Source organism: Miniopterus schreibersii, assembly GCF_964146895.1.
Source record: "Miniopterus schreibersii genome assembly, chromosome: 20".
Lineage (NCBI taxonomy): Eukaryota > Metazoa > Chordata > Mammalia > Chiroptera > Miniopteridae > Miniopterus > Miniopterus schreibersii.
In genome coordinates, this window is record NC_138122.1 from 14,221,392 (window position 1) to 14,243,287 (window position 21,896).

The window sequence follows — 21,896 nt, forward strand, 5'->3', positions numbered from 1 at the left end:
GATGGTGCACGCTGTGTGCATTCGGCTTGTCCGCCATGTGTGCGGGGGCTGGGGTGAGGCGGCGTGGGTGCCGGAATGCCCCGGCCCGGCCCTCAGCACAGGTGCACCTACCCCAGGCAGGTCTGGGCCACAGATGGTCTGACAGGGCAGGTGGGGAGGGGCCCCCAGGTCTCCCCCTCTCCCCAGCCTCTCGCTCCCCATGCCTAACATTTGGCTAGGACCATGGGGGACAGCAGGGCTGGGTACTGTCCTGGGCTTTCGCTGACAGTTGGCCTGTGTCCTTTCTCACTTTAGCTCCGTCATTCGGCGGATCAATCTGGCAAAACTGACTGAAAAGGCACTTGATAAGCAAGTGCTCTTGGGCTTTAAAATGATCAGAAACTACATGATCCTAGGTCTTGGTGCATGAAGCCTCCAGTGTTATTTTCCTGTTTCAGCCCCTCGTGGCCAACCCCCGGGGGTACTGTGTACAGAGGCCCCAGGACCCGACTCGCCAGGTGTGTTCCTGTGGTGAGGACGTGCCATTCCACCAGCTCCCACTTCCTCTACCCCCAGCTGCCACCTGCAGACAGACAGCCCTGAGGCCACAGGACTTGTTAGAAGGGAGATTAGCCAGTGACAAAGAAAGATTAGCAACCAGGAGCACACCTGCCATCAGACACTCTGGGCCTCAGGTTTTCATGGGCACTTCGACCGTCCCCCAGGGATGAGAGAGGGGCTTTCCTCCTCCCAGTCTCTTCTCCCAGCCCCTGCCCACCCCAGGGGACCTAGGAAAGCCCATTTTAGAGTGCTGAGCCTGCAGGCCTCTGGCCAGCGACAGATGGGGCTTCTCTGGGGCGGGAGTGTGTTCCGAGGAGTCCAGAAGTCAGAGTCACCGCTTGCCTGTCCCCCGACTCTCCCATCCAGTGACAATTGCAAACCTCGTAGTAACAGCAATGAGCAGGCCTGACACTTCAAACAGCAAGGGCTGTTTAAACAAGATAACAGGCTGCCGGAAAGCTGTAACTCAGGCCCTAATGGCCTGAAACCCGTGTTCCGAACCTGCCAGAAAGAGCAGAGAGTACTTCCTGCCGCACGCAGCAGTTCAGCCTTGGGCAGCCTCGCCTCTGCTGCTCCCACCCTCGGTGGGCCAACCTGTTTGCTGGTGCCTGTTTCCCCACTGTACAGTGTGGAGGGGGCTGGAGCGATCCTAAGGAATAAAAAAGGGCAGCACCCCCCAGGTGCCCCAGCCCCCTGCACAGGGGACAGCCAAGGTTCCTCCTTAGGTGACAGACCAGCTGTGCCACTAGGGCAACTTGTTCTTGGAGCCTGAGTTTCCTTGCTGTGTGGTGGGGTCCATCCCTGCTGGGCTAGAGGGCTTAGAGGTTGTGTGTCAGGGCCCAGTGGGGGACTCTGCATCCTTCCTTTGCCCTGTCCTTATTTTCCCACCAAGACATTAGCTCCTAGAGAGGACGGACTGCAGCCTGGGTCCCACCACCTTGCTCACAGTACCCGGCACAAGCCTGAGAACCAGGGCACCACAATACAAGTGTGGTCAGTCCAGCCGTCACCCTTCCATCTACTCTGTGGCCAACATACAAGGCTGTTCTGAGCTCTGAACCCATGCTGGTCTGGTGGATGGACTGGCCCAACTACTCAGGAGCTGGGCAAGGGATGGGAGGGGCCCAGAGTTGTGCCACTGGAACAGCCTGGGCCTGGGCAACTGAATGGGCACAGGTGGCTACACAACCCTGGGGCCAAAGCCATGTCCATTCCCCACCCAGGGCCCCAGAATGAGCTGGAGATGGCCCTGCACCCACAGCACTTTCTTGTTCCCCAGCTAGGGGACTTCAGCTATCTGACTAAGCTGCCCCCTTGGGGAGGCTGAGCAGGCCAACCAGGACACTGGCAGCCACCAAGCCTGTCAGTACTGCTGTTCCCCAGCACAGGCCCAGCGCCCCAAACACACACATCACTGTTTTGCTTTCTGTTCTCACTGAACCTCAGAATCAATGACTTGCAGGATCTTAGGGCCGGAAAAGACCACTCCTGCTCCCATAAGTATTGGCCACAGCCCCGGGGTAAGTGTGACATGAATGGTAGGCATCCAGTAACTGAGGGAGTGACTCAGATACGCTCAAAGACTCCCACTTCTGGGCAGCAAATTCCCAGGCCAACACTGAGAGCATTCACTCTCAGAGGGCCTGGAGTGCCCATGTCCTGTTCTCCCATTTCATGCCCAGGTACAGAGAGGGAAGGGGCCCCTAGCCACTAGGCAGGCCAGAAGACCTGTGGCCTGCTCTCACCTTGACCCCCTCCCACCCTGCAGAAAAGAATGCCTTTATCAATCCATTTTTGCTTCAACTGAAACGCAAACTGTTTCCTATTTATTTTTATGTTAAATCTTGCTGGCTTAATCCAAGTGCCCCTGCTGTCAGTCACTGATGGGAAATTAGCAAACAGCAGGATGCAGGTGCATGCAGACTGGAAGCTGCCAACACACACCAGGCCTGGCCTCGGGCTTGAAGGCCCTCACTCTCACTGGGAGGAAACCAGAGTGCAAGGAGCCTCTCCTATTTCAGCTCCAGAGGACTCCCTGGAGCCCAGTAGTCTAATACCCTTGTCTGACACTACTCAGCAAGGCTCGCTCTCCTGCACTCCTGGGCACTGCCCTGGGCCACACCTCTAGGAGCTAAGGCTGGTGAAACCACTGGCAGTGGGAGGGGGCTAGTTCCTGCAAGGACACGAGAAGTTGGAGACATGGGGCCAACAAGATCGATTTCAGAAATACTCATCCTTAAAAAAAGTATTTGGGTCATCACTGCTATAGCTCTGGCTTCTCCCTCTGCAGGAAGTGGGGGTGCTGGGTAAGTGCAGCTTTCCAGGGTCTTGGCTCCATCGAGAATCTGATCAAAGCAACAGAACCTCTCCCAGCAAGGATGCCCATACATGTGCTGCTGCAGCCACACAACTGGGATGTGATTTAGGAAATTCTGTAGGCCCCTGGGACCCTCCGTGGCTCCCAGGCACTGCCACAACAGGGGCCTCAAGCCTGGGAATGGCTGCTCCTAACCCACTGCCCATCACTGTGGCTGGTGGCTTTATCCTGCCCATGATGTGGCAGTCTAGCAGGTGCTGGGCAGGCCGCTAGGACTGCTAACAGGAGCTGGAAGTAGTTCATACAAGATCAGAGTGGCAGGACAAGGGCTTCCTGCTGTTTCAGAGCACCTGCTCTAGGAAAGAAAATGACTTTTCCATCCTTGGCTGATGACCTGGTCACAAGATATACAAATAGTAGCCAAGAGGCTGATGTACAGCCCCTTCCCAGCTTCCATCAGCCACAGGGACTGCCTAGACCTAGGGCCCAGGGCCCAGGCCAACTCTGAGGACTTTGAGATGAAACTTTCTAGACAGTGATAAGGATCAGACTCAAGGCCATGTCTGCGCTGTAGCCTATGGGTGGGCTATAAAACCCAGGTAGAGAGCTGTGAGCAGCAATGTGAAAACCAGACCAGACCAAACCTGAAAGCAGTGTGTGGCTCATGCGGGAATGTTACTGTCGTCGACACACCCATACTCGGCTAGGCTCTCAGCAGCTGACAGTGCCCTCCCAGTGCTCACCCTGGCTGACACCACCCGAGCCTCTCAGGCGAGGCAGTGAGACAGGCTGGACGGGCCATTTCTGGGTCCTGGGCCGTCTTCACTAGGGGTGGTCTTGGCCTTTGGGTGGTGCAGCTCAGGTGTCAGTGACTCCTGCGTGGGTCCCCAAACACTTCACTGCACCCCACCCACATGATACCCAGGGCTGTCTGCATGTATTCTCAGACAGGCAGTGTGGGGGGAGAGCATGGGGACAGTTCAGGGTGATCCCTAGGCCAAGCCACAGGCAGGCAGGCCTCTCCGGCAACAGAGCCATGATGAGCTGAGGACAGGCTGGCACTGTGAGTGGTCTGGGGTGGCCACAGCACAGGCAGCTTGGGAGCAGCTGTGTCTGTGGACAGAGCACTGGGTGGGAGCATACGGACAGGGTTTGAGGGGAGGGTACACCAACGTGTTAGGGTTATGGTTAGAGGACTTTGTGGTTGTCTATGGTGAGAGGGAAATAAAATGACAGGAGGGCATTCCTGTTCTTACGTAGCCTGTCCAGCCACCCCAATCAGGCAGGGTTCCCAGGGTCACAGGTGATGCCACAGGAGCCAGGAGAGGTTTGCTGACCTGCCTATCCAGGGGTCTAGGCTCCAATGCCCAGCACTCTCCTTTATTAGAGCACAAGTCCTGCAGTTCTGGGTCCTATGGGCGCCATGCACAGATACAGGCCAATAGCAGGTATTATCAAAACTACATTCTTCTGTCCCTGAGTTGAGGACCTGTCACACTTTACAGATGAGGAAGCCAAGACTGGACCAGCTCATCTAAGCTGAGGCTGCCCAGGGCCTGGGGCCGCATCTGGCCAGAACTGTTCCCTCTCATCCAGAGGTCCTGTCCTTGGGCAGATGAGGCTAAGAGAAGCCAGAGGGAATTGTATGCCTGGGTGCCCAGTGGGCACTGGACAAAGGGCCATGGCACAGATGTCTCCCCTTAGCATCTTTCCTGCCAGGCCAGGGGTTGTAAACTGCTCCAGAACCACAGGTTGCCTTGGCTAGCCGTTCCATAGTGTTCTCTTTTATCAGTAGATGATGATTAGCTACAGACCTGGTTTCCTGGAGCCTGGGACACAGGAGCCAGAGGCTGTGGCTTCTGGGGAATGTTGAGCAGGTCAGAGATTTCCCAGCTGCTGGAGGGAGGCTGTGTGGCCCTGCGGGCTCCAGGCCTCCTCAGTCAAGATATCGTCAGCCTTCCCAGAGTCACCGAAGTCTAGAAAAGGTGTGTGGGGATGTGGCCTGGGGCTGGCCTTGGTGGAAACCTCAGGATATGAGAGGTCCAGGGCCTCTGGCTGACTGGTTTTATTAATGAAATTAGAGAAAGTGCATGAGTGGAGGGGATGTCAACCAGGGGGTGATGAAGACAGAGTTGGGCGAGCTGCAGCCCAGCCTCCCAGGGCCTGCCTGAGCTTGTTCTCAGGACTGAGGAAACTGGTCATCGGGACCTCATGCAGGAGTAGGGGTACCTTTTGCTCCATCCTGGGCATCCCTTTAGGATGTCAGGGCCTCTTCCCTTAGCTGACTGTTACTACTTTCTTCCCAGAAATTCCAGACTGCCAGAGCCACTGGAGCCTCAGGGGGCCATACAGATGGGTGAAGATGACCCCCCCACATCCTGTTAGACCAGATGCATTTCTCGTTGTTCAGGGCCACTTGTAAGATGCCATGGGTGGCAGATACCCTACTTCTGCCCCTATGTATGCCGAGGGTCCCCAAGTCAGCTTGGCCTCCAGTGCTTTCAGCCTCCTCCCTGGAGTCCGTTCTTGAAAAGCACAGTAGTTGTTTTTCAGTCTTGAGTTATAAAAATATCTTAAACAATAATAATCTACGTCTTAACACTCAGAGCTGCTCTGATGTGTACGTAAGGAGCAGAGCTAATGTGCTCAGGACATTAATTACCCTGCTGCCCGGTGGCTGTCCTGGAGCTCCACGTAAGCGCAGAATGGAGGCGTTGAGAGCAGATCAAGTGGCAGAGGTGTGGGAGGTACACAGATGTGTGGGTTGTAGAGGCCCTGGCAAACCCCAGCTCCACCATCCCCAGGCTGTGCTGGGGACTGGATGCGGCGCCTGGGACCTTGGCCCTTCTGCAGGGTGACTGGGGCCTGAGCTGCTTCACAGGGGGCCTTGAGGCCAGCCACAGCAAGCACAGAAAGTGGGCGCTGGGGAAGCCACTCCTGCCCTCCAGGGACTGCTTGATGCTGTCCCCATCTGACCTGAGGGGAGGAAGGGACACTCATCTCTGTCCCTAGATGGTGACTCGTTGCACATACTAGGTGTGTGGAGAATGTTTCCTGAATGGGTAGAACAAGCTTTTCTCTCCCAGATGGAGAACAACACAGGAGAGCCCCAGCTTGAGCAGATGGTCTCATGCGAGCCTGCTAGCGTGCGGACAGAGAGAGCAGAGCCACCCAGCTCCGAGGCTGCTTCTCTGCGCAGGATTCTTGTAAATCTGCTTGGGGAGAGTGGGAGGTGGGGTGGGGTGGATGAGCGGGAGCCACTCTGGCAAATTACCGTTCTCAAGCGGGATGAACATGAACAGAAATAACACGTGCAGTCACAGGGCTAGAGTAGGGAATCACTGAGAGTCCCAGAAGAGGCTGGAAAACAGGGACACGCCTGGCTTTTCAGAAAGATGCGGACAGTAAATCCTGTAATTCACGGATAACTGGGCAGGCCCTCAGGGCCAGGTTCAGAGTCACAGATGTGGTAGGCTGGTGAATGTTTAACAACCCATTGGGAGGAGGCTGATTTGAAGCATCTGCCGAGTTCTGTGCTGAATTACTCTCACCTGGCTGATTTTAAGTTACCAACACAATGTCAAATGGCCCACAAATTCCTAAAAATTGAACATGGCACTTGTGAGCTGGTACCATCCAGTTCCACCCTCCAATGGACTGGTGCAGACAGGGAGGCTCTGCCCCGCTAACCAGGGTCTTAGCGCCCTCCTCTGCAAGTGGGGCCTGGTCTACCCACACAGGCTTGTCAGCAGGGCAAGAGGCCCCCACCCAAGCCCAGGCAGGTTGGCTTCTGTTTTGGGAGGGCCACCGGTCTCAGAGATCCGAGGAACACTGTGGACATCCCCATGCAGATCCTGCCAAGGCACATGGTAAGGTCTGCCATGGTGGGAGAGTCGCAGTGATGGGGATGGCATCCAACCATCATGGAAGGGTGGCTGGTTTGTTCAGTGGCAGAGCTGGGTCCAAGAGGAGGAGATGGGGATAGATGAAAAGGCACGAGGAGGACCCCAAAGCCCCACCATGCAGTGTGGAGTGGGGGTAGAGGCATGGGACATACTGGGCACAAGGGCCCTGCCTTGTCCTTTTCATTTGGCTGACATCTGACAGGAGACCTACTCAGGGCAAGGAGAAAAGCCCAAAGGTGGACAGGAAACGGGAGTCCTCGAAAGCTGCCAGTGTGACGGGAAGAGGGTGGCGGAAGCTGCTGCTGATAAAGGCCTCAATGGCTACATGCCTCCCTGGGGGCAGAGGGAAGGAGGTCTCAGTCCAAGAAACTGAAATGCCAGTTGGCAAGTGCTAAGGGCTGAAAATAGGTGCCAGGCTGTGCTGCAGGGGAGGGGCTGCTTCTGGCTGCTGCCTTTTCCACCCTTCCTCCACCTCGCCCCTGCCCATCACGGGCTGGAGCCAGCACCCTACTCAAACTATGTGAAGCCCAGGGCCCTGGGGAGCAGATACCCATCACTGCCAGCCATTCACTGAGTGGGGGCCACGGGCCCAGACCCAGGTCCACTGAGAAGAACCAGATGACCTTAGCCTCTTTAGGGTCAAGACAAGGGCCAGGCAACAGAGCAAAAGACCTTGGATGAGCCCAGGGCCTGAGGACCTGCATAAAGGTGGGGGCACTATTCATAAGCACTGGCAGGGCACCTCCGTGATCCAGTTGTGAGAACGTCCCCCTAACAACTGGCCATACCTCTCTGATGCTTGGGAGGTGGAACGGGCTACAGAGACAAAGCTTACAGGGGGACACCAGCTAAGGACAGCACATGGCCAGCTGAGCCCTGCGCCCACCAGCACCTAGCTGCACCTCCAAGGGAGGTGCTGTCATGGTCCCACTGAGAGCCTGGCTCTCTCACTGCCTTTGTCTTTGCACAGCCTCAGATCTGTACCTGGGGCTGTCCACTTCGAGGGAACCCAGGCACCTCTGTTGGCCAAGCCCCACCTCCTGGCTCTGGTTCAGGAAGTCACTGCTGTCCCAGGGTCACCATGACTTGTGGAGGTCTCAGATAAACTGCACGTGGTTCTGGCAAATCATGAGTTTGGAAGGAGCACTAGGGTAAACCAGGGCATGGTGGGGGAAGGTTGGTGGCCTCTGGGCAGGTCAGTGGCTCATCTCTAGCACTGTCCCAAGTCCCCATGGCAGGAGTCCTGGATCTATGTCCTTGACCGAGTCAGGAGCAGGAAAGAGAGTGGGGATGTGCTCTGCTCAGGCTCCCTGTGGTCCTGCTACTGAGTGGGGGCAGCGGGGAGTGCCAACTCTGATGGCCATTTGACAGCCCTGCACCCAGCCCACAGGGAGGCTGGTCACATGGCATCCCCCCACCCTGATTCCCTGTGGATGGCGCCCAACTCCAAGTGCAGAAGCCAGTCCATATCCCAAGGCCCTTCCTGGGATCCCTGGTGAGCAGTGCCAGGGCCTCCCTGTGAACCAGACTCAGCCCTGGGACATGATGGATGTTCTGTGGGCCTCAGTTTCCTCACCTGCAAAGCTGTCTGGTTAAGGACACTAAAGGATAGGCCAGGTCGCTTCCAAATCTAAGCCGAGGTATTATCACATCTGGCCGTTTCCCTTTTGTAATCACCTTCTTTGGACAAACAGAACCAGTTGTGTGATCAACAGGCGAAAGCCTGTCTTAGCGCAGTACCATGTGTGACCTCAAAGCATCTCATGACATGCCATTTTTAAAGCACAAAATCAAGCTCCCTTTTTGGGCTGAATGACCAAGCACAGTGGTATCCTGTTTGCAGGACAGCCTCAAGCAGCCCCCTCCTCAGGGGTGCACTGCACATGCATGCTCCCACTAGGGCCTGGCACCTAGGGGGCTTCCCCAGGAGAGCTGAGTGTGCCAGGGACTGCACACCCGGAGGTCAGGGCCCTGAACTCTGGCTCTTCCCAAGCTTGCCTGCCTCCCGCCCACTCTAAAGTCTTCTGAGCACCAGTGGGTGACTGTCCACAGCACACACTGGACAAGGTGGGGAAAGGGGGCTGTAACCTGTGTGGGGGTGGGGAGGGGCTTAGGGACCTGGACAAGGAGGGGCCATTGGCCAGGGCTGGGAGAGGTCACCCCCCTAGTCTGGAGTCTGGCTGTGTAGTAACTGCAACCTGTAGAACTTAACCCCTTAAAGGGTATGTCCTGTGTCCCACCTGTCCTTCAAGGGACCCTCCTTGACACATCAAGCAGCTATCTGTGGGGTAAGCAGTGGGGACACCAGGTCTCCCACAGTGAGCCTTGCTGTGGCTCAGACCACCTGTGGCCCCAGTTGTTCTGCATGAAAGCCAAGGTGGGGATTCCACTGGGAACTGCTACCTGCTGGGTCCTGAAGGAGGGGGCAGGTGTCCCCAGGCAGCAAGAAGGTTTGTAGAAATGACACTGTGACTGCTGAGTGTGACTGTCCCCTCCCACCAGCTTGGTGTCTGGCCCCTAGGAAGGGCCTTGCACCTGCATAGCAGGTGCACAGCGGACACAAAACAGGGCTGGGAACACCAACACCTTTGCCAGGAAGTGGGCAGTGAGAAAGCCCCTATGGGTTCTCACATGGGAACACTTTGACACAGCCAGGCCTTTTAATCTGTCTCTTCTGAAGGTTCCCTCCACTATTAAGTGGCTGCACAGTCCATTTGCAGATCTGCAGGGGCCAAGGTTGGGCAACAAGCTTTCTGAGATTCTCAGCAGGGTACCAGGGTCCCACCTGTCAGGGGACTAAAGAGGAGGGGGCAGAGCCCCTGTGACTGCTGGCAGGCTGAGTAAGGAGCCTATGGCAGACCCTCAGGCACATGGCCTCTGGGGCTGTCACGGTGGGGTAGATGGTCTCTGCGCCTGAGTGGGGCCATGGCTGAACCTGCAAATTTAAAACGCTTGTCTTCCTTTGCTCCTGGAAGGGGCCACAGGATAGGTAAAGACTGAAGGCTGAGCCACCAGGAAGTGGCGCTTCCTGCAGAGGGCAGGTTGGGGCAGGGTGGCCGGGCTTTCCCCAGGCAGCAGAAGTGGCACAGAGAGAGCCCACAGCTGTCACAAGCTATAAGCCTGGGCCCATAACCTGTCCTAAGCCTGGGTGTCTCCATCTGTCTCCCCACCCGTGACTGGGACAGCAGGCACAGCTGCCGCCCCGCATGATCAGCCAGGTGACACATCTCTGGGCTGCGCTCTGGCCTCCCACGCTGTCTAGGAAGCCCCATGTAGGAACAGTGGAGGCCCACTAACTGTGGAGCCCCTGGGTGCCTGTGAGGACTGCATGGGGGATGTGGACCCATGAAATCCTCTGGAACAAGAGCGAGGAATCATGATCAAGGCTGGGCATGGCTCAATGCCATGGTATGTGAATGCTCCAGAATCTGCCTCCCCCTGCCCAGGTGCTGCCCTGCACTCGCTGCAGCCCTCCATGCCCAGGAGCCCAGAGATCCTGATGTTACCCTTGGCAACATGCTGACGCAAATGCCAGAGGGCGGGTAGGGGGCTGTGGCTCCTCTGCCAGGCGTGGGGGGCTGGGGCTCTGCCAGCCCTCTGGCAGGGGAAGACAAGGCCTTGGAGCCGAGTGGGGGTTGAAGAGCTCTGAGCTCTGTGTCTAGAGCCTGGAACCAGGCCCCCAGCCTCCTTTGATTTCTGCAAAAATCGGCAAGGCCTGTTCTTGGCTGCCTTTCCTTTGCTGGGGCACAGGGAGAACAGTTCAGGGCCCTCCAAAGGAGAAGGCAGGGTGGCAGCCCTGCCCCAGGCCTATGGCAGCAGGAGGGCGGGGGAAGGGCACAGGAGAGGCTTGCTGGCGGTGGCTGCAGTGACGGGAGCTGCCTGCAGGCACTGGGAGAGGCAGGCTCTCCTCGCAGCCTGGCCTGGCTCTCCCCTGGGCGGCCAGCCCACCTCAGTGGCCAGCCGGCAGCAGGAGAAATCGCAGCGGGTATTGTCTTTCCTCAGCAGCCTGTTTGTTTTCCATCCTGAGATATTGCTGGTAGAGCATGAAAGGTCAGAACCATTTGGAATCCAGTGAATTTCCAGCCTCGCTTGCTTGAGTTTCTCGTCAAGAATTTCCTTTTCTGGTGAACAACCACCTCCCTGGGCCTGCCGAGACCAGGGTGGTAGCGGGAGGCGGGGCACAGGCCTGACTGCCAGCCCCTCCTTTTAGAAAATGCCCTGAGTGGCCCCAGAGCCTGCTGCCTCCAGGAGGCAAGCTCAGCTTCACAGAGAACCCCACAGCCCGCCAGCAGCCACTGTTCTCACCCAGGGTTTCCCACTGTGGTCTCCCACAGGGCCAGGGCCGTAAGAAGGCCAGCAATACGAGGCCCTCCCAGTCATCCGCCCAGCCTGGCTGTGCAGCCACTCACATGCACATGAGCTGGACCCACCCTGTAAAGAGTGACTGCAATGGAGGAGCAGGCACCGGGCCGAGGTCAGGAAAGACCTCTCAAGGAGGTGACACTTGAGATGAGACCTGAAGGGCAGGGGCAGGTGGGCAAGGGGATGACGGACAGGGTGGGTGGTCATGCTTAAAGCTGGAGAAAGCATAGCATATGGGAGTGAATGAAGCCCACAAAGGCCAGAGCAAAGAGAGGAAGAGGCAGCGAGAAAATGAGGATGGGCTGCTTGGAGCCAGGAGGGCCTCGGGCAGGAGAAGGTCTGGCCCTGGGCCTGTTTTTGAGGACACTTGGGCCACCTCCTGGTTGACAGCTTCAGAGAACAGAGATGAAAGCCAAATACCTCCATGAAACACGGGACCAACTCAGGGCCCAGGCATTTTGCTCTCTGTGTCCTGACACACCCGTGTACACAGGCTTGGCGGGCAGAGCCTGCCAATGGACAGTCTGGGAGACAAGCCCGGCACCCAGGGAATTTGCCACACAAGCCTGGAGATGATAGACAAGATAGCCTGAGATCCAGGTCCTTGGAAGGCCTCAGAGCGCAGGCTATCACAAGCCTCAGGACAAGCAGAAAAAGGCAAAAGCCCGAAGAGCCGACCACCAGAGTCTGTGTGGCTGGAAGACCTGCCCTGACACTGTGCCAGGGCCTTGGTTGGGCACCTTGTTTTGGCTCAGAGCCTCAGAGCTTGGTTAGCTCCAAGCCCTCTACCCACAGCTATGCGTCATCAAGGAGCCTGACCTTGTCTGTCTGTTGGGATGTCCCCTATGCGTAGAACCACACATGGTGCTGAAGTAGGGGAAGGCAGAACAGTAGGGTGGCTGGAACCTCAACACTACATAGTGCTGGGAGCAAGGTGGGCCTGTCCTTGTGGACACAGTATCCTCAGCTCAGCTCTGGAAGAACCCCAGATGCACAGAGGAAAGCGGGGAGAGCCCTGCCTCCTGTCTTCACGGTGGTCTGCAGCTGCTGCCCCTTCTCCAAGAGGCTGGGTCTCATTGCAAACCTGGTGAAAGCTGCAGGCCTCTCTAGAAGAATGCTCAGGTGCCCAGCAGTGGTCATAGCCTGCAGCCATCCATAGACCTCAGGGCTGTAGGCCCAATTAGGACTTCCCAGCTGAACCCCCAATGTGCCTTAAAAAGTCGCCTCTTCCTTGCCATTGCCCTGGTTCCTTGGAACCTGAAGGCAGACCCCCCATTTACCAGCATGGGGGGGGGGGTTCTCCCATGAGCATCATCACCCCTTCCCCTAGGTTCCTGCCAGCCGCCGCCTTCCTAAGCCCCTAGCATCCATAGCCCCACACCACTTACAGCTCCTTTTGGACACCCTTTGCCTCCATGCCCCACCCCTCAGGATCAAAGGCCGTTTGAGGGCAAATTCTGAGTCTTTGCTCAGTGCTTCTGCCTGGCACAAAACTTCTGCTGCAGGGAGGGTCAGTAGGAGACCGTGGCCACACCTATCCCTTTGTCTGGCTGTGTGGCCTCCACCACCACCATTCCTGGGAGTCAGGGAGCTGTGGCACCTCATGCACTAGGCCTTCTGCCTTGGTTGGGCTGTGGTATGCTGCCCACCTGTACTTACTAGCAAAATGACTGCCCTCTGGCTCAGCAGCTCCCCTCAAAACCTCACTGGCTCAGCACTGGGCCTGGGTTTCCCCTTGGCACCTCTGTGCACTGTATCACCTCTGTGGCCTTCCACACACAGTGCTTCTCAGCCTGGGCTGGGGACCTGAAAGAGCCCCACACTGACCCAACCCCTGAGGATTAAACCTCAGAAACAGGTCTTAACCCTGTCAATACCAGATTCTCAGGATCTGCATGGGGTTGTGGGGCCACAGCAGCTGTTCTGGGACCCAGCATGGTGCCCAGCACTAGTAGGTGCTTTGTACATTTACTTTACTGAGCTGCCACCTGGACCAACAATTGGAGGCCTGGCCTGGGTCTCATCCTCTCTTGTCCTGCAGGGCCTCCAACCTCCCTCCTAGCGTATCCCACATACCTGACTGCACCCCAACCTCACCTGTAGCAAAGCCTTCTTAGTGTCCAGCCTCCCCAGCAAATCTTCCCTGACACCCAGGTGGCCGAGGGCCCCTACTCTGGACTCTGAGCAATATGTTCTTGGTTGCCAAGAAGCAGGACTCACTCAGCAGAGGGCAGGCTCTTTGCACCCTGAGTACTTGCTAGCAATGCTTGGGCACCTGGGGCCTGCAAGTGCTATGAGGGCAGTGCCGTCTGAAGCTCGGTGAGGATAGCCATAGCCAAGGGAGTGACCCTGCACGGTTGAGTCCTAGGGTGTGGTGGTCACCTGGAGGGTATTGGAGCCCTGGGGCCTGACAGGGCACTGAGGTCAGAGTGGGGCTCCCCAGGCTGAGATGGTCACTGAGAGCTGCCGTCTGTGGCAGATGTCCTGAGAGCATGACCCTGAGGTCCTGTGGTGCCTGTGGAACTAGCTGTGCTCTACACTCTACTCCTAGACACATACCTCGCTGGAGCCACCCTGGCCCCCTTGTGATGGCAGCCTCTCCCACCCCACCCTTTGACACACCCAGAAGCCCACCTGCTTCCCAGGAGCCAGCAGCGGCAGGAACAAGCAGAAGAAAAGCCTGGCCACTCACCGTCTGGTTGTCCTCATAGAGCTTCAGGTCGTAGCCACTAAGCTCCACGCAGAAGATGATGGCTGTGACACCCTCGAAGCAGTGGATCCACTTTTTGCGCTCTGATCTCTGCCCACCCACATCCACCATCTTGAAGGTGAGCTCCTTGAAGGTGAACTTGTTCTCCACGATGCCCGTGGTCATGTCCCGGGAGCGCAGGATGTCCTCGACAGTGGGGATGTAGTCGGGTGCAGCAATGCGCTCCAGGTCGTTCAGGTAGTAGGCCGCATTGTCCTCCAGATGGTACTCGCTAGAGCGGCCAAAGCAGGTCTGCGCCCCGGGGTCTGCCCACAGCCGCCGCATGACACCCAACAGCTCAGGAGTGATCTCCCCCTTGCTCTCCGCGGGGCCCGTCAAGGCGAAGAGCTGCACAGCATCATAGGCGCGGTCGGGGTTGTGAAAGTCAATCTTGAGGGCAGCTAGGGCACGGATGATGCGGGTCAGCGAGTCAATGGCATTGTAGATGATGAGCGGCTTGTACTCCTTGCAGGCCTCCAGGTTGAAGCCGCCACTGTGGATGATCTTCATCTGCTTCACGATGGTGCTCTTGCCTGAGTTGCTGGTCCCCAGCAGGAGCAGCTTGATCTCACGGCGCTGCCGCTGGCTCTCCGAGCGCAGGTGGCGGTCGATTCGCCGGGACCGACGCGCCGCCTCTTTCTCCTCTGAGCTTTGCCGACATCCCATGGTCTGGCAGCAGCGGGCCCAGACAGGAACACAGGACTGGTGCCTCTCCCTCTACCCCGAGGGAACAGGATGCTGAGACTCGGGTGGTGTGCCCAGCAGGCAGAGCCCAGCCGCCCTTGAGCGCTCAGTGCGGGTGGCAGGGCGAGGCCAGACCCCGCTGCAGCCCCTGCCCCAGCGCCTCTTCTGCAGCTGGCATGGCGCTCCTGCTGCGGGGGGTGGCTGAGCCCTCCCTCTAGTGACACTCCCCCTCCCCAGGCTGCCACCTGGCCTGATGCACAGCAGTCATTTCCTGTCCTCCTGATGGTGGGAAGCCGTCCACTGGCCTCTACCCACTTGCCTCTGCCTAGGCTGTGGCCGGCTGGTCCCCGGTTGCTGTGGCGATGCTGCTAAGTGTGGCTGGAAGGCCTGCCACCAGGGCCGCTGCTGCGGGAGCTCCCTGCGGCCCCCCTGCCTCGGGCATCTGCCCTTCACCTGCCAATACAGAGAATAGCATGAGCTTCCTCCCACGGTGGGACAGGGAGTCTTCTGGAAAGCAGGAAGCTGCCTGGGAATGACTAAGCCCCCTCCCCTCCATGGAGCTCCAGAGTTGGTGTCCAAACCACAGCAAACAAACACACTGGCCAATGTACCCTGCAACCAGTTTGCTGAAGCGGGTGCTCAAGGAAAGAGCCCCAGCAATATATCACGAGAGGGTCTTTAAATTGGGGGGAGTGAGTCCAGACCCTGCCGCCCCTCCCTGGACCCGACGACCTTACCCTCCCTGAGCCTCGGCCTCCCTGTCTGGTGGTGGTTAGGATTCAACATGGCAGCTCTGTGCCCTCTCCTGCAGCTGCTGGGGCTGCACCCACATGTGCTGTGGCATTGATAGGGCTCAGCCCCTCTCTGGTTTATGGTGGGGATCCAGGCCAGGATAACTGGGTGCCCCAACTCTTACCACCTCCCACAGGTGCTGGGCCACCCCTGTGCTCTCCCAGGGCAGGACATTCACCAGAAGGAGGCTGGCCAGCCCTGGGAGTGAGGAGGCAAGAAACAGAGCGAGGTAGAAGAGCTGGGAGCACGACAGGGTGTACAATGGTCTGGGGCTGGGGCTCTCTGATGGGCAAGGTGCCTGCCTTTCTCGTGGGTGAGGTAGGAGGCTCAGGCTGGGCAGGCTGAGTAGGGGGAGCAGAGGCTGGGAGGGGCAGGGTGGTAGCTAGGTATGGAAGGTAGGACAGGCAGGGGCCCAGAGGCTCTCTGTCCCAGGCCAAGTCTTTCATGTCCTCACCCTTGCCTTGCTGCTCAGTAAGGAACAGCTATGCTCATACCTGGGGCAGGGTTTCAGCACCCTGCTCTCCAATGGCCACCCAGGACACCTGTAAGCTCTTTCCCGGGGTTCCCCAACAAGCTGGGGGCAGCTATGCCAGGGCCCTCCCACCATAGCAGCCCCAAAGCTCAGGTTCTGACCCCAACTGGGAGCCCAGGGTGGTGTTTGAACCCAATCTACCCACCCCCATACACATATCTCTTGCCTCTTTCCCCCAACCTCTGTCCCTGCTGGGCCACCTACTGCAGCCTCCCCATTCTGCCAGGGCCAGCATTCACCTCTCTGACACATTCATCCCCCCTACAGCGGGAAGGACTCGAGGCTGACAAATCCTGAGAGCTACAACTTTTCTGGTCTCCCCACCATCCACATATTCCTAGATGGCCTCCTCCATTGCTAGTCCCAGGGGCTACTCTGATGCAGGCCCTGAGTGCCTGTTCTCTCCCTGGGCGGAGGTTCCCACCTCTCCCTGCTCCCTGGGCCCACCTGCCTCTGCAGCCACGGGTGCTTTAAGCATCTCTCACACCTCCTCTCCCCCAGATCAAAGCTCCCTGTACCCCCACTACTCATAGGATGATGAGTCTCATCCCAGCTGATGAACTGGGCACACAACCTCACGGCTCAGAGCTGGTCCCTCACCAGTCACAGGTGTCTGTGAGAAGCAAAGCATCCAGTGTAGAGCCTGGTACCCAGCAAGTGCCAGCCAGCACTTGCTCACCCACATGTGCGCATGCGCTATGTAAACAGAGTTCTGGGCTGGCACCTCCCAAGCAAGCACTGAACTACAAGAGACTTGTTTTTTCTTTGCATTTTACCATATTGCCTATATGTTCTTCAGTGACTTTTGTCATAAGAAAGGTTTGTAAATGAGTATCCCGGCATTGACAAGACCCTGTTTCTCGTGGCACCAGGGGCTGCCTCTCTCCGCCTTGTACTGTGAGTGGGTCGGGCAAGGCCCCAGGGCTGCTCCCTGGTCCCTGCTGATAACCCGGCAGTCCCCTGGATATGGACGGGAGTCCAAAGCCCTCAACCAGCTGCCTGGGGCATCCTGCTCCACACTGGAGCTGCCCACGGTCCCCAGGGCCCTCCCAGCCAGCACCGCCACTCCCAAGGAAATTCCAGTGTCCTCCCAAAGGCAGTGCTGGCCCCATGTTGTCGTTACTGTTTTTCTCAATTTTGGGTTTTAAAATATGAAGTACAGACAGGCTTATGTGATCAATTCTCCCTCAGCAAGTCAACAACACGGACAAAGATCATCCAAAAGAGCAGGTTCCTCCCACTGTTTGTTGTCATCTGGGACAAGCAGGCTCCCAGGTGCTAGGTCTGCATGCCTTGGGGCACCCTGTGGTGACCTCACTCTTGGCACAAGGTCTAGCCCAAGCAAGCTGCACGGCCTGGGATTAAGTGGGACAGTCTCTTGCCTCCATGCAGAGCTGCACTTGAACAGACAGAGATGCCGGCTGCTTCCTCAGAGGGGAGCACACAACCACCCTGCCTCAGGGAGTCGGCCAGGCCAGCCTGGCACAGGCTGTTCTCTGAAGGCTCGCCTGTCACCCTGGGCAGCTCCCACCAGCAGTGCCTCTCGTCTTGCTCCTGTACCAGAACTCTGCCTGTTCTTCACAGATCATCTCACACACGGCTGCCATGCCCACCAGCGGGCACCGTCCCCCTCCTGCTGCCTGCGCCTCTCTCCTCTATGTTCTCCCCTTCTCTGGCCTCTCCTGCCACACTGGGATTTCCTTAAAAGTGGTGAGGCCCTTACCTAACACTATATACAAAAATTAACTTATGGTGGACCAAAGATTTAGTAAGACCTAAAATTATAAAACTCTTAAAAGAAAGCACAGGGCAAAAGTGCATGGCATGACACTGGATTTGGCAATGACTTCTTGGTTATCACAGCAAAGACACAAACAAAAAAAAAAATCGACAAACTGGACTTCATGAAAATTAAAAAATTTTGTTCATCAAAAGATAATATCAACCAAATAAAAAGGTAACCCACAGACTGGAGAAAAATATTTGCAAATCATTTATCTAATAAGGGATTAATATCTAGAACATACAGAAAACTCCTAAAACTCAACAACAAAAAGAACCTGATCCAAATCTGGGCACAGGACTTAAATAGACATTTCTTCAAAGACGACAAACGAATGGCCAATAAGTGCATGAAAAGATGCTCAACATCAGTAATCTTTAGGGCAAGGCAAATCAAAACCACAAGGAAGGCCCAGCCGGTGTGGCTCAGCGGTTGAGCATAGGCCTAGGATTCAGGAGATCGCAGTTTGATTCCTGGTCAGGGCACATGCCCGGGTTGCGGGCTCGATTCCCAGTAGGGGGTGTGCAGGAGGCAGCGGATCAATGACTGTCTCATCATTGATGTTTCTATCTATCTTTCCCTCTCCCTTCCTTTCTGAAATCAATAAAGATATATTTAAAAAAACAAAAAACCAACCACAAGGAGATACTACTTCATACCTATAAGATGGCTACTATAAAAAACACACAACAGAAAATATCAAGTGTTGGTGGGAATGTAAAATGGTGCAGCTGCGATGGAAAACTGTGTGGTGGTTCCTCAAAAAATTAAAAATAGAACTAGCATATGCTCCAGCAATTCTGCTTCTGGGTACTGAAATCAGGGTCTTGAAGAGATTTTTATACACCCATTTTTATACAGCATTATTCACAGTAGCTAAGCTGCAGAAGCAACGCAAGTGTCTACTGACAGATGAATGGATAAGCAAACTGTGGTCCATCCTTACAAGGAAATACTATTCAGCCTTAAGAAGAGAGGACATTCTGACCCATGCTACACATGGATGAACCTTGAGGACATCATGCTAAGTGAAAAAGGCCAGTCACAAAAGGACAAATACTGTATGATTCCATGTATAAGAGGTCCCTAGAGTCATAAAGTTCATAGAGACAGAAAGTAGGATGGTAGGTGCCAGGGGAGAGGGAATGGGAAGTTGTTTAATGGGGCAGTTTCAGTTTGGGAAGATGAAGTCCTGGAGGTGGATGGTGCTAATGGTCGCACAATATGAATGTGCTTAATACCACTGTATACACTTAAAAATGGTTAAAATGGTAAATTTTATGTTATGTGTATTTTACTACCAAAAAAAAAGGCAGAACACCACGTGGTGTGGGAAAAGGAGCGGCAGCCTGATGACCAGTCCTGGCTTCACCCACCAGCGGAGGGCTGTTCTGGGCCCACATTGTCTACACTGTGGACGGCCCGGGGCCAAATCTTGTGGGGGGTGAACCTTGCCTATCCAGCCTAGGGTCCAAAGCGGCCCTGTACGAGGAGGTGTGACTTGTGCTTTGGGAAGTATGTGCTCCACGACCTCATGGCTGAGGGCTGGGCTTCCAAGAATCAGATCTTGACCAGTGCACACCAGCAGCCACAGGGCAACACAGGAGTAAAGGGGAGATTGTGGTCAGGTGGTGGCTGGATGCATACAGCCACCAACAGTCACATCTGAGGTGGTTCCCTCTGCTGGAGGCACCCTCCTCCTTCAGACCTCCAGAACCAACATGGAGAAGCCCCCACACAGCGCTCTCCTTGCAGCTCTGCGGGGCTCGGCTGCATTCCGGCGGGGTGGGTGCAGGTGCCATGGAGCTAGCAGTGTATGTGTGGGGAGGGGCAGGGCTTTCCACTGTCCCAGTTACTTACTGGGCCAGGGATCTGAGCCTGGCACTTGGCCCAAGTTGAAGGTCACTGATGACTGAAGCAGACAAAGACCTGTGCCTGAGTTTCCGCAGGTGAGGAGGGCAGGCGTCAGGCTGGAGGCGGCAAATAAACAGTAATGGGGGAAGGTCCTGAGATCCGAGTAAGGCCGGAGATGGGGTGTGAAGGCAGCAGGTCTGTAAAGGTGGGTAGCCTCCCGACAGGTGACAGGTGAGAGGTGATGGTGAGCAGGAGGTCAGGGAAGTGGAGCTGCCAGTGCAAAGGCCTTGAGGTGGGAATGTGCCTGGCCAGTCTGAGGGACCGGAAGCAGGTGGGTGGCTGTGCTGAGTGAGCTGACGGTAGGAGGTTACTGTAAGGGCTCTGGCTTTTTCTCTGAGCATGTTGGGAGCCAGCGAGATTTTGAGCAAGGAGTGTGTGACCCGCCATATGTATGAACAGCATTTCTAGACCAAGGGAGGCTCCTGAGTGAAGCTGTCCGGGAGAGGGCTGGGGGGAGGTAAGCACATGGGCTGTACAATGGACAGCACCTGGTGACAGCGTATAAGGGTTCAGGGCACCCCAGGTCTGGCCAGCTGTGGGGCTGTTCTTGGAGAAGGGACACTGGGAGGAAGCGGCAGGTGTATCCACGGTGGGCTTGGTGCAGATGTGTGGACCAGCTGGGGCTCCCCAGCAGTTATGGGACTCCTTTAACTGTGGCTCTTAAAAAAATCCATCTAGCTCCTCACAGGCCTCCCTGAGTCACCTACTCACTTGCCTGTGTACCTAAAGGCTGCCAGGGTGTGACCTCCCCAAACTCACAGCCCACTCAGGGACCCCTTGGCTGAAAGCTGGTCTACTTCCTGCAGACTCAAGGCCAGATACTTCAGGACATGTGCCACGACTCTTTCTTTCAAGACCCTTCTTGCCCTACCCCCTGATCCTGGTCACTGCTCACTGCCTGGCAGGTCCGGCCTGCCCTTATATCAGTGCTCTCTTCATCCAGACACAGCTCTCTCAAGTCTCTATTCATGTCACAGACTCCAAGTGACAGCCCTGAGCCAGTATGGGGACATGGTGGTAGAGGACGGTGCTGCCACCTCTGGTGTTCTGCACCCTGGACACCCAGCATGCTAGGCTATGACCCCAGGTATGGCGCCCTCATCCGGGCAATGACATACCCATGTCCACTGTCGCCGTCATTCACAGCCAAGATGGGGGCCACAAAGAGCAGGGCTGAGCAAGGCTGTGGAGCACCAGTCCCTCACTGCTCTCTGAGCAGCCCCTTCTGGGCCTTTCCACACAGGGAAGGGAGCCTGGGGCCAAGGTCACTCAAGGTGTTACTGCCCAAGCCAGGCTAAGCCAGAGGGTCTCCAAGGAGAGAAGACGGCTTATCAGCTTACTGGGCTGGAGAAAGCCTGGACCTGGTCAGGTGGAGCTCCCTCCTGACCAGGCCTCCACTTCCTCCGAGGGAGAGGGAGACAAGAAGCCAAGCCTCTCCCTCTCCAGACTCCTTCTCACCCCAAGGAAAGCCCACTCAACACTGAGCCCTGAAAGGGATAAGCTAGGAAGGGGGTGAGACCCTCACCCAGGGAGGTAGTTTGGTCCCACTGAGGAGAGAGACCTGCACCCAGACAAAATGCATGGAGAGGCACGGCTGAGGCCCAAGCAGAGGCCACTCAGATGGCCAGCTGTGAGGGGGACAAGGTTAGGACCCCAGAGGCAGAGGGCAACCCAGGTCACAGGGCCAGTGAGACACAGTAAGACCACACACTGATGAGTGTACTGATGGGCCCAGCTTCCTGCAGATATGAAGCACATTCCCATCCTGGTGCCCCTGCTGGAGGAGAGTACCCAGCCACTGCGGGATGGGCAGTGCCTGAGGTCCTGGGCCTTTCTACCATCTGAATTGCTGACTCTCCCCTCTTCAGAGGCAAGGCCTCAGCCTGCCTGGGTGGGGCTATGACTCAGCACTACTATCCCCCTGCTCCCCACTGCTGCTTGCTCAGACGCCTTCTGCCCTGGCAATGGCAGCCCTTCTACCTGCCAGTTCCACCTTGGCATCCAGCAGTCCCTCTATGAAGACCTAGAGTGGGAGAAGAGGGGCCTGGCCTGGGTGTCTGTGACCTCAGGCCTTCTTCAGGCAGAGCAGGGAAGTCCCTGCCCTGAGTCCCAGGAGGCCCACATCTCAGGGTTTGCAGGGACTGGAAGGAGCAGACATGTTGAGGTCCCCTGACATGTTGGGGTCCACATGCCTCTGCTGCTGGCTTCGGGGCCACATTGGCTTACAGGTCAGGAGGAGCTCCCCTGAGCCCCCAGGCTCAAACCCACTCATGGTGTTTCAATCTTCTAAAGAGTAGGTCCCTGTCTCTGCCCCCGGA

General features: G+C 56.6%; 2 protein-coding genes across 4 annotated transcripts in view; one reads left to right on the forward strand and one right to left on the reverse strand.

Annotated features, from left to right (window-relative positions):
* RSPH14 (radial spoke head 14 homolog) overlaps positions 1-21,896 on the forward strand; it is a 68,694-nt gene that overhangs the window by 22,845 nt on the left and 23,953 nt on the right. The window lies entirely within an intron of this gene.
* The window catches only part of GNAZ (G protein subunit alpha z), a 46,809-nt gene that overhangs the window by 10,121 nt on the left and 14,792 nt on the right, over positions 1-21,896 (reverse strand). For both annotated transcript variants that reach the window (XM_081122463.1, XM_081122464.1), the window contains exon 2: positions 13,817-15,010. In XM_081122463.1, the coding sequence (XP_080978589.1) occupies positions 13,817-14,539 (723 nt within the window). In that variant the 5' untranslated portion in view covers positions 14,540-15,010. The remainder of the gene's footprint in view (positions 1-13,816; positions 15,011-21,896) is intronic.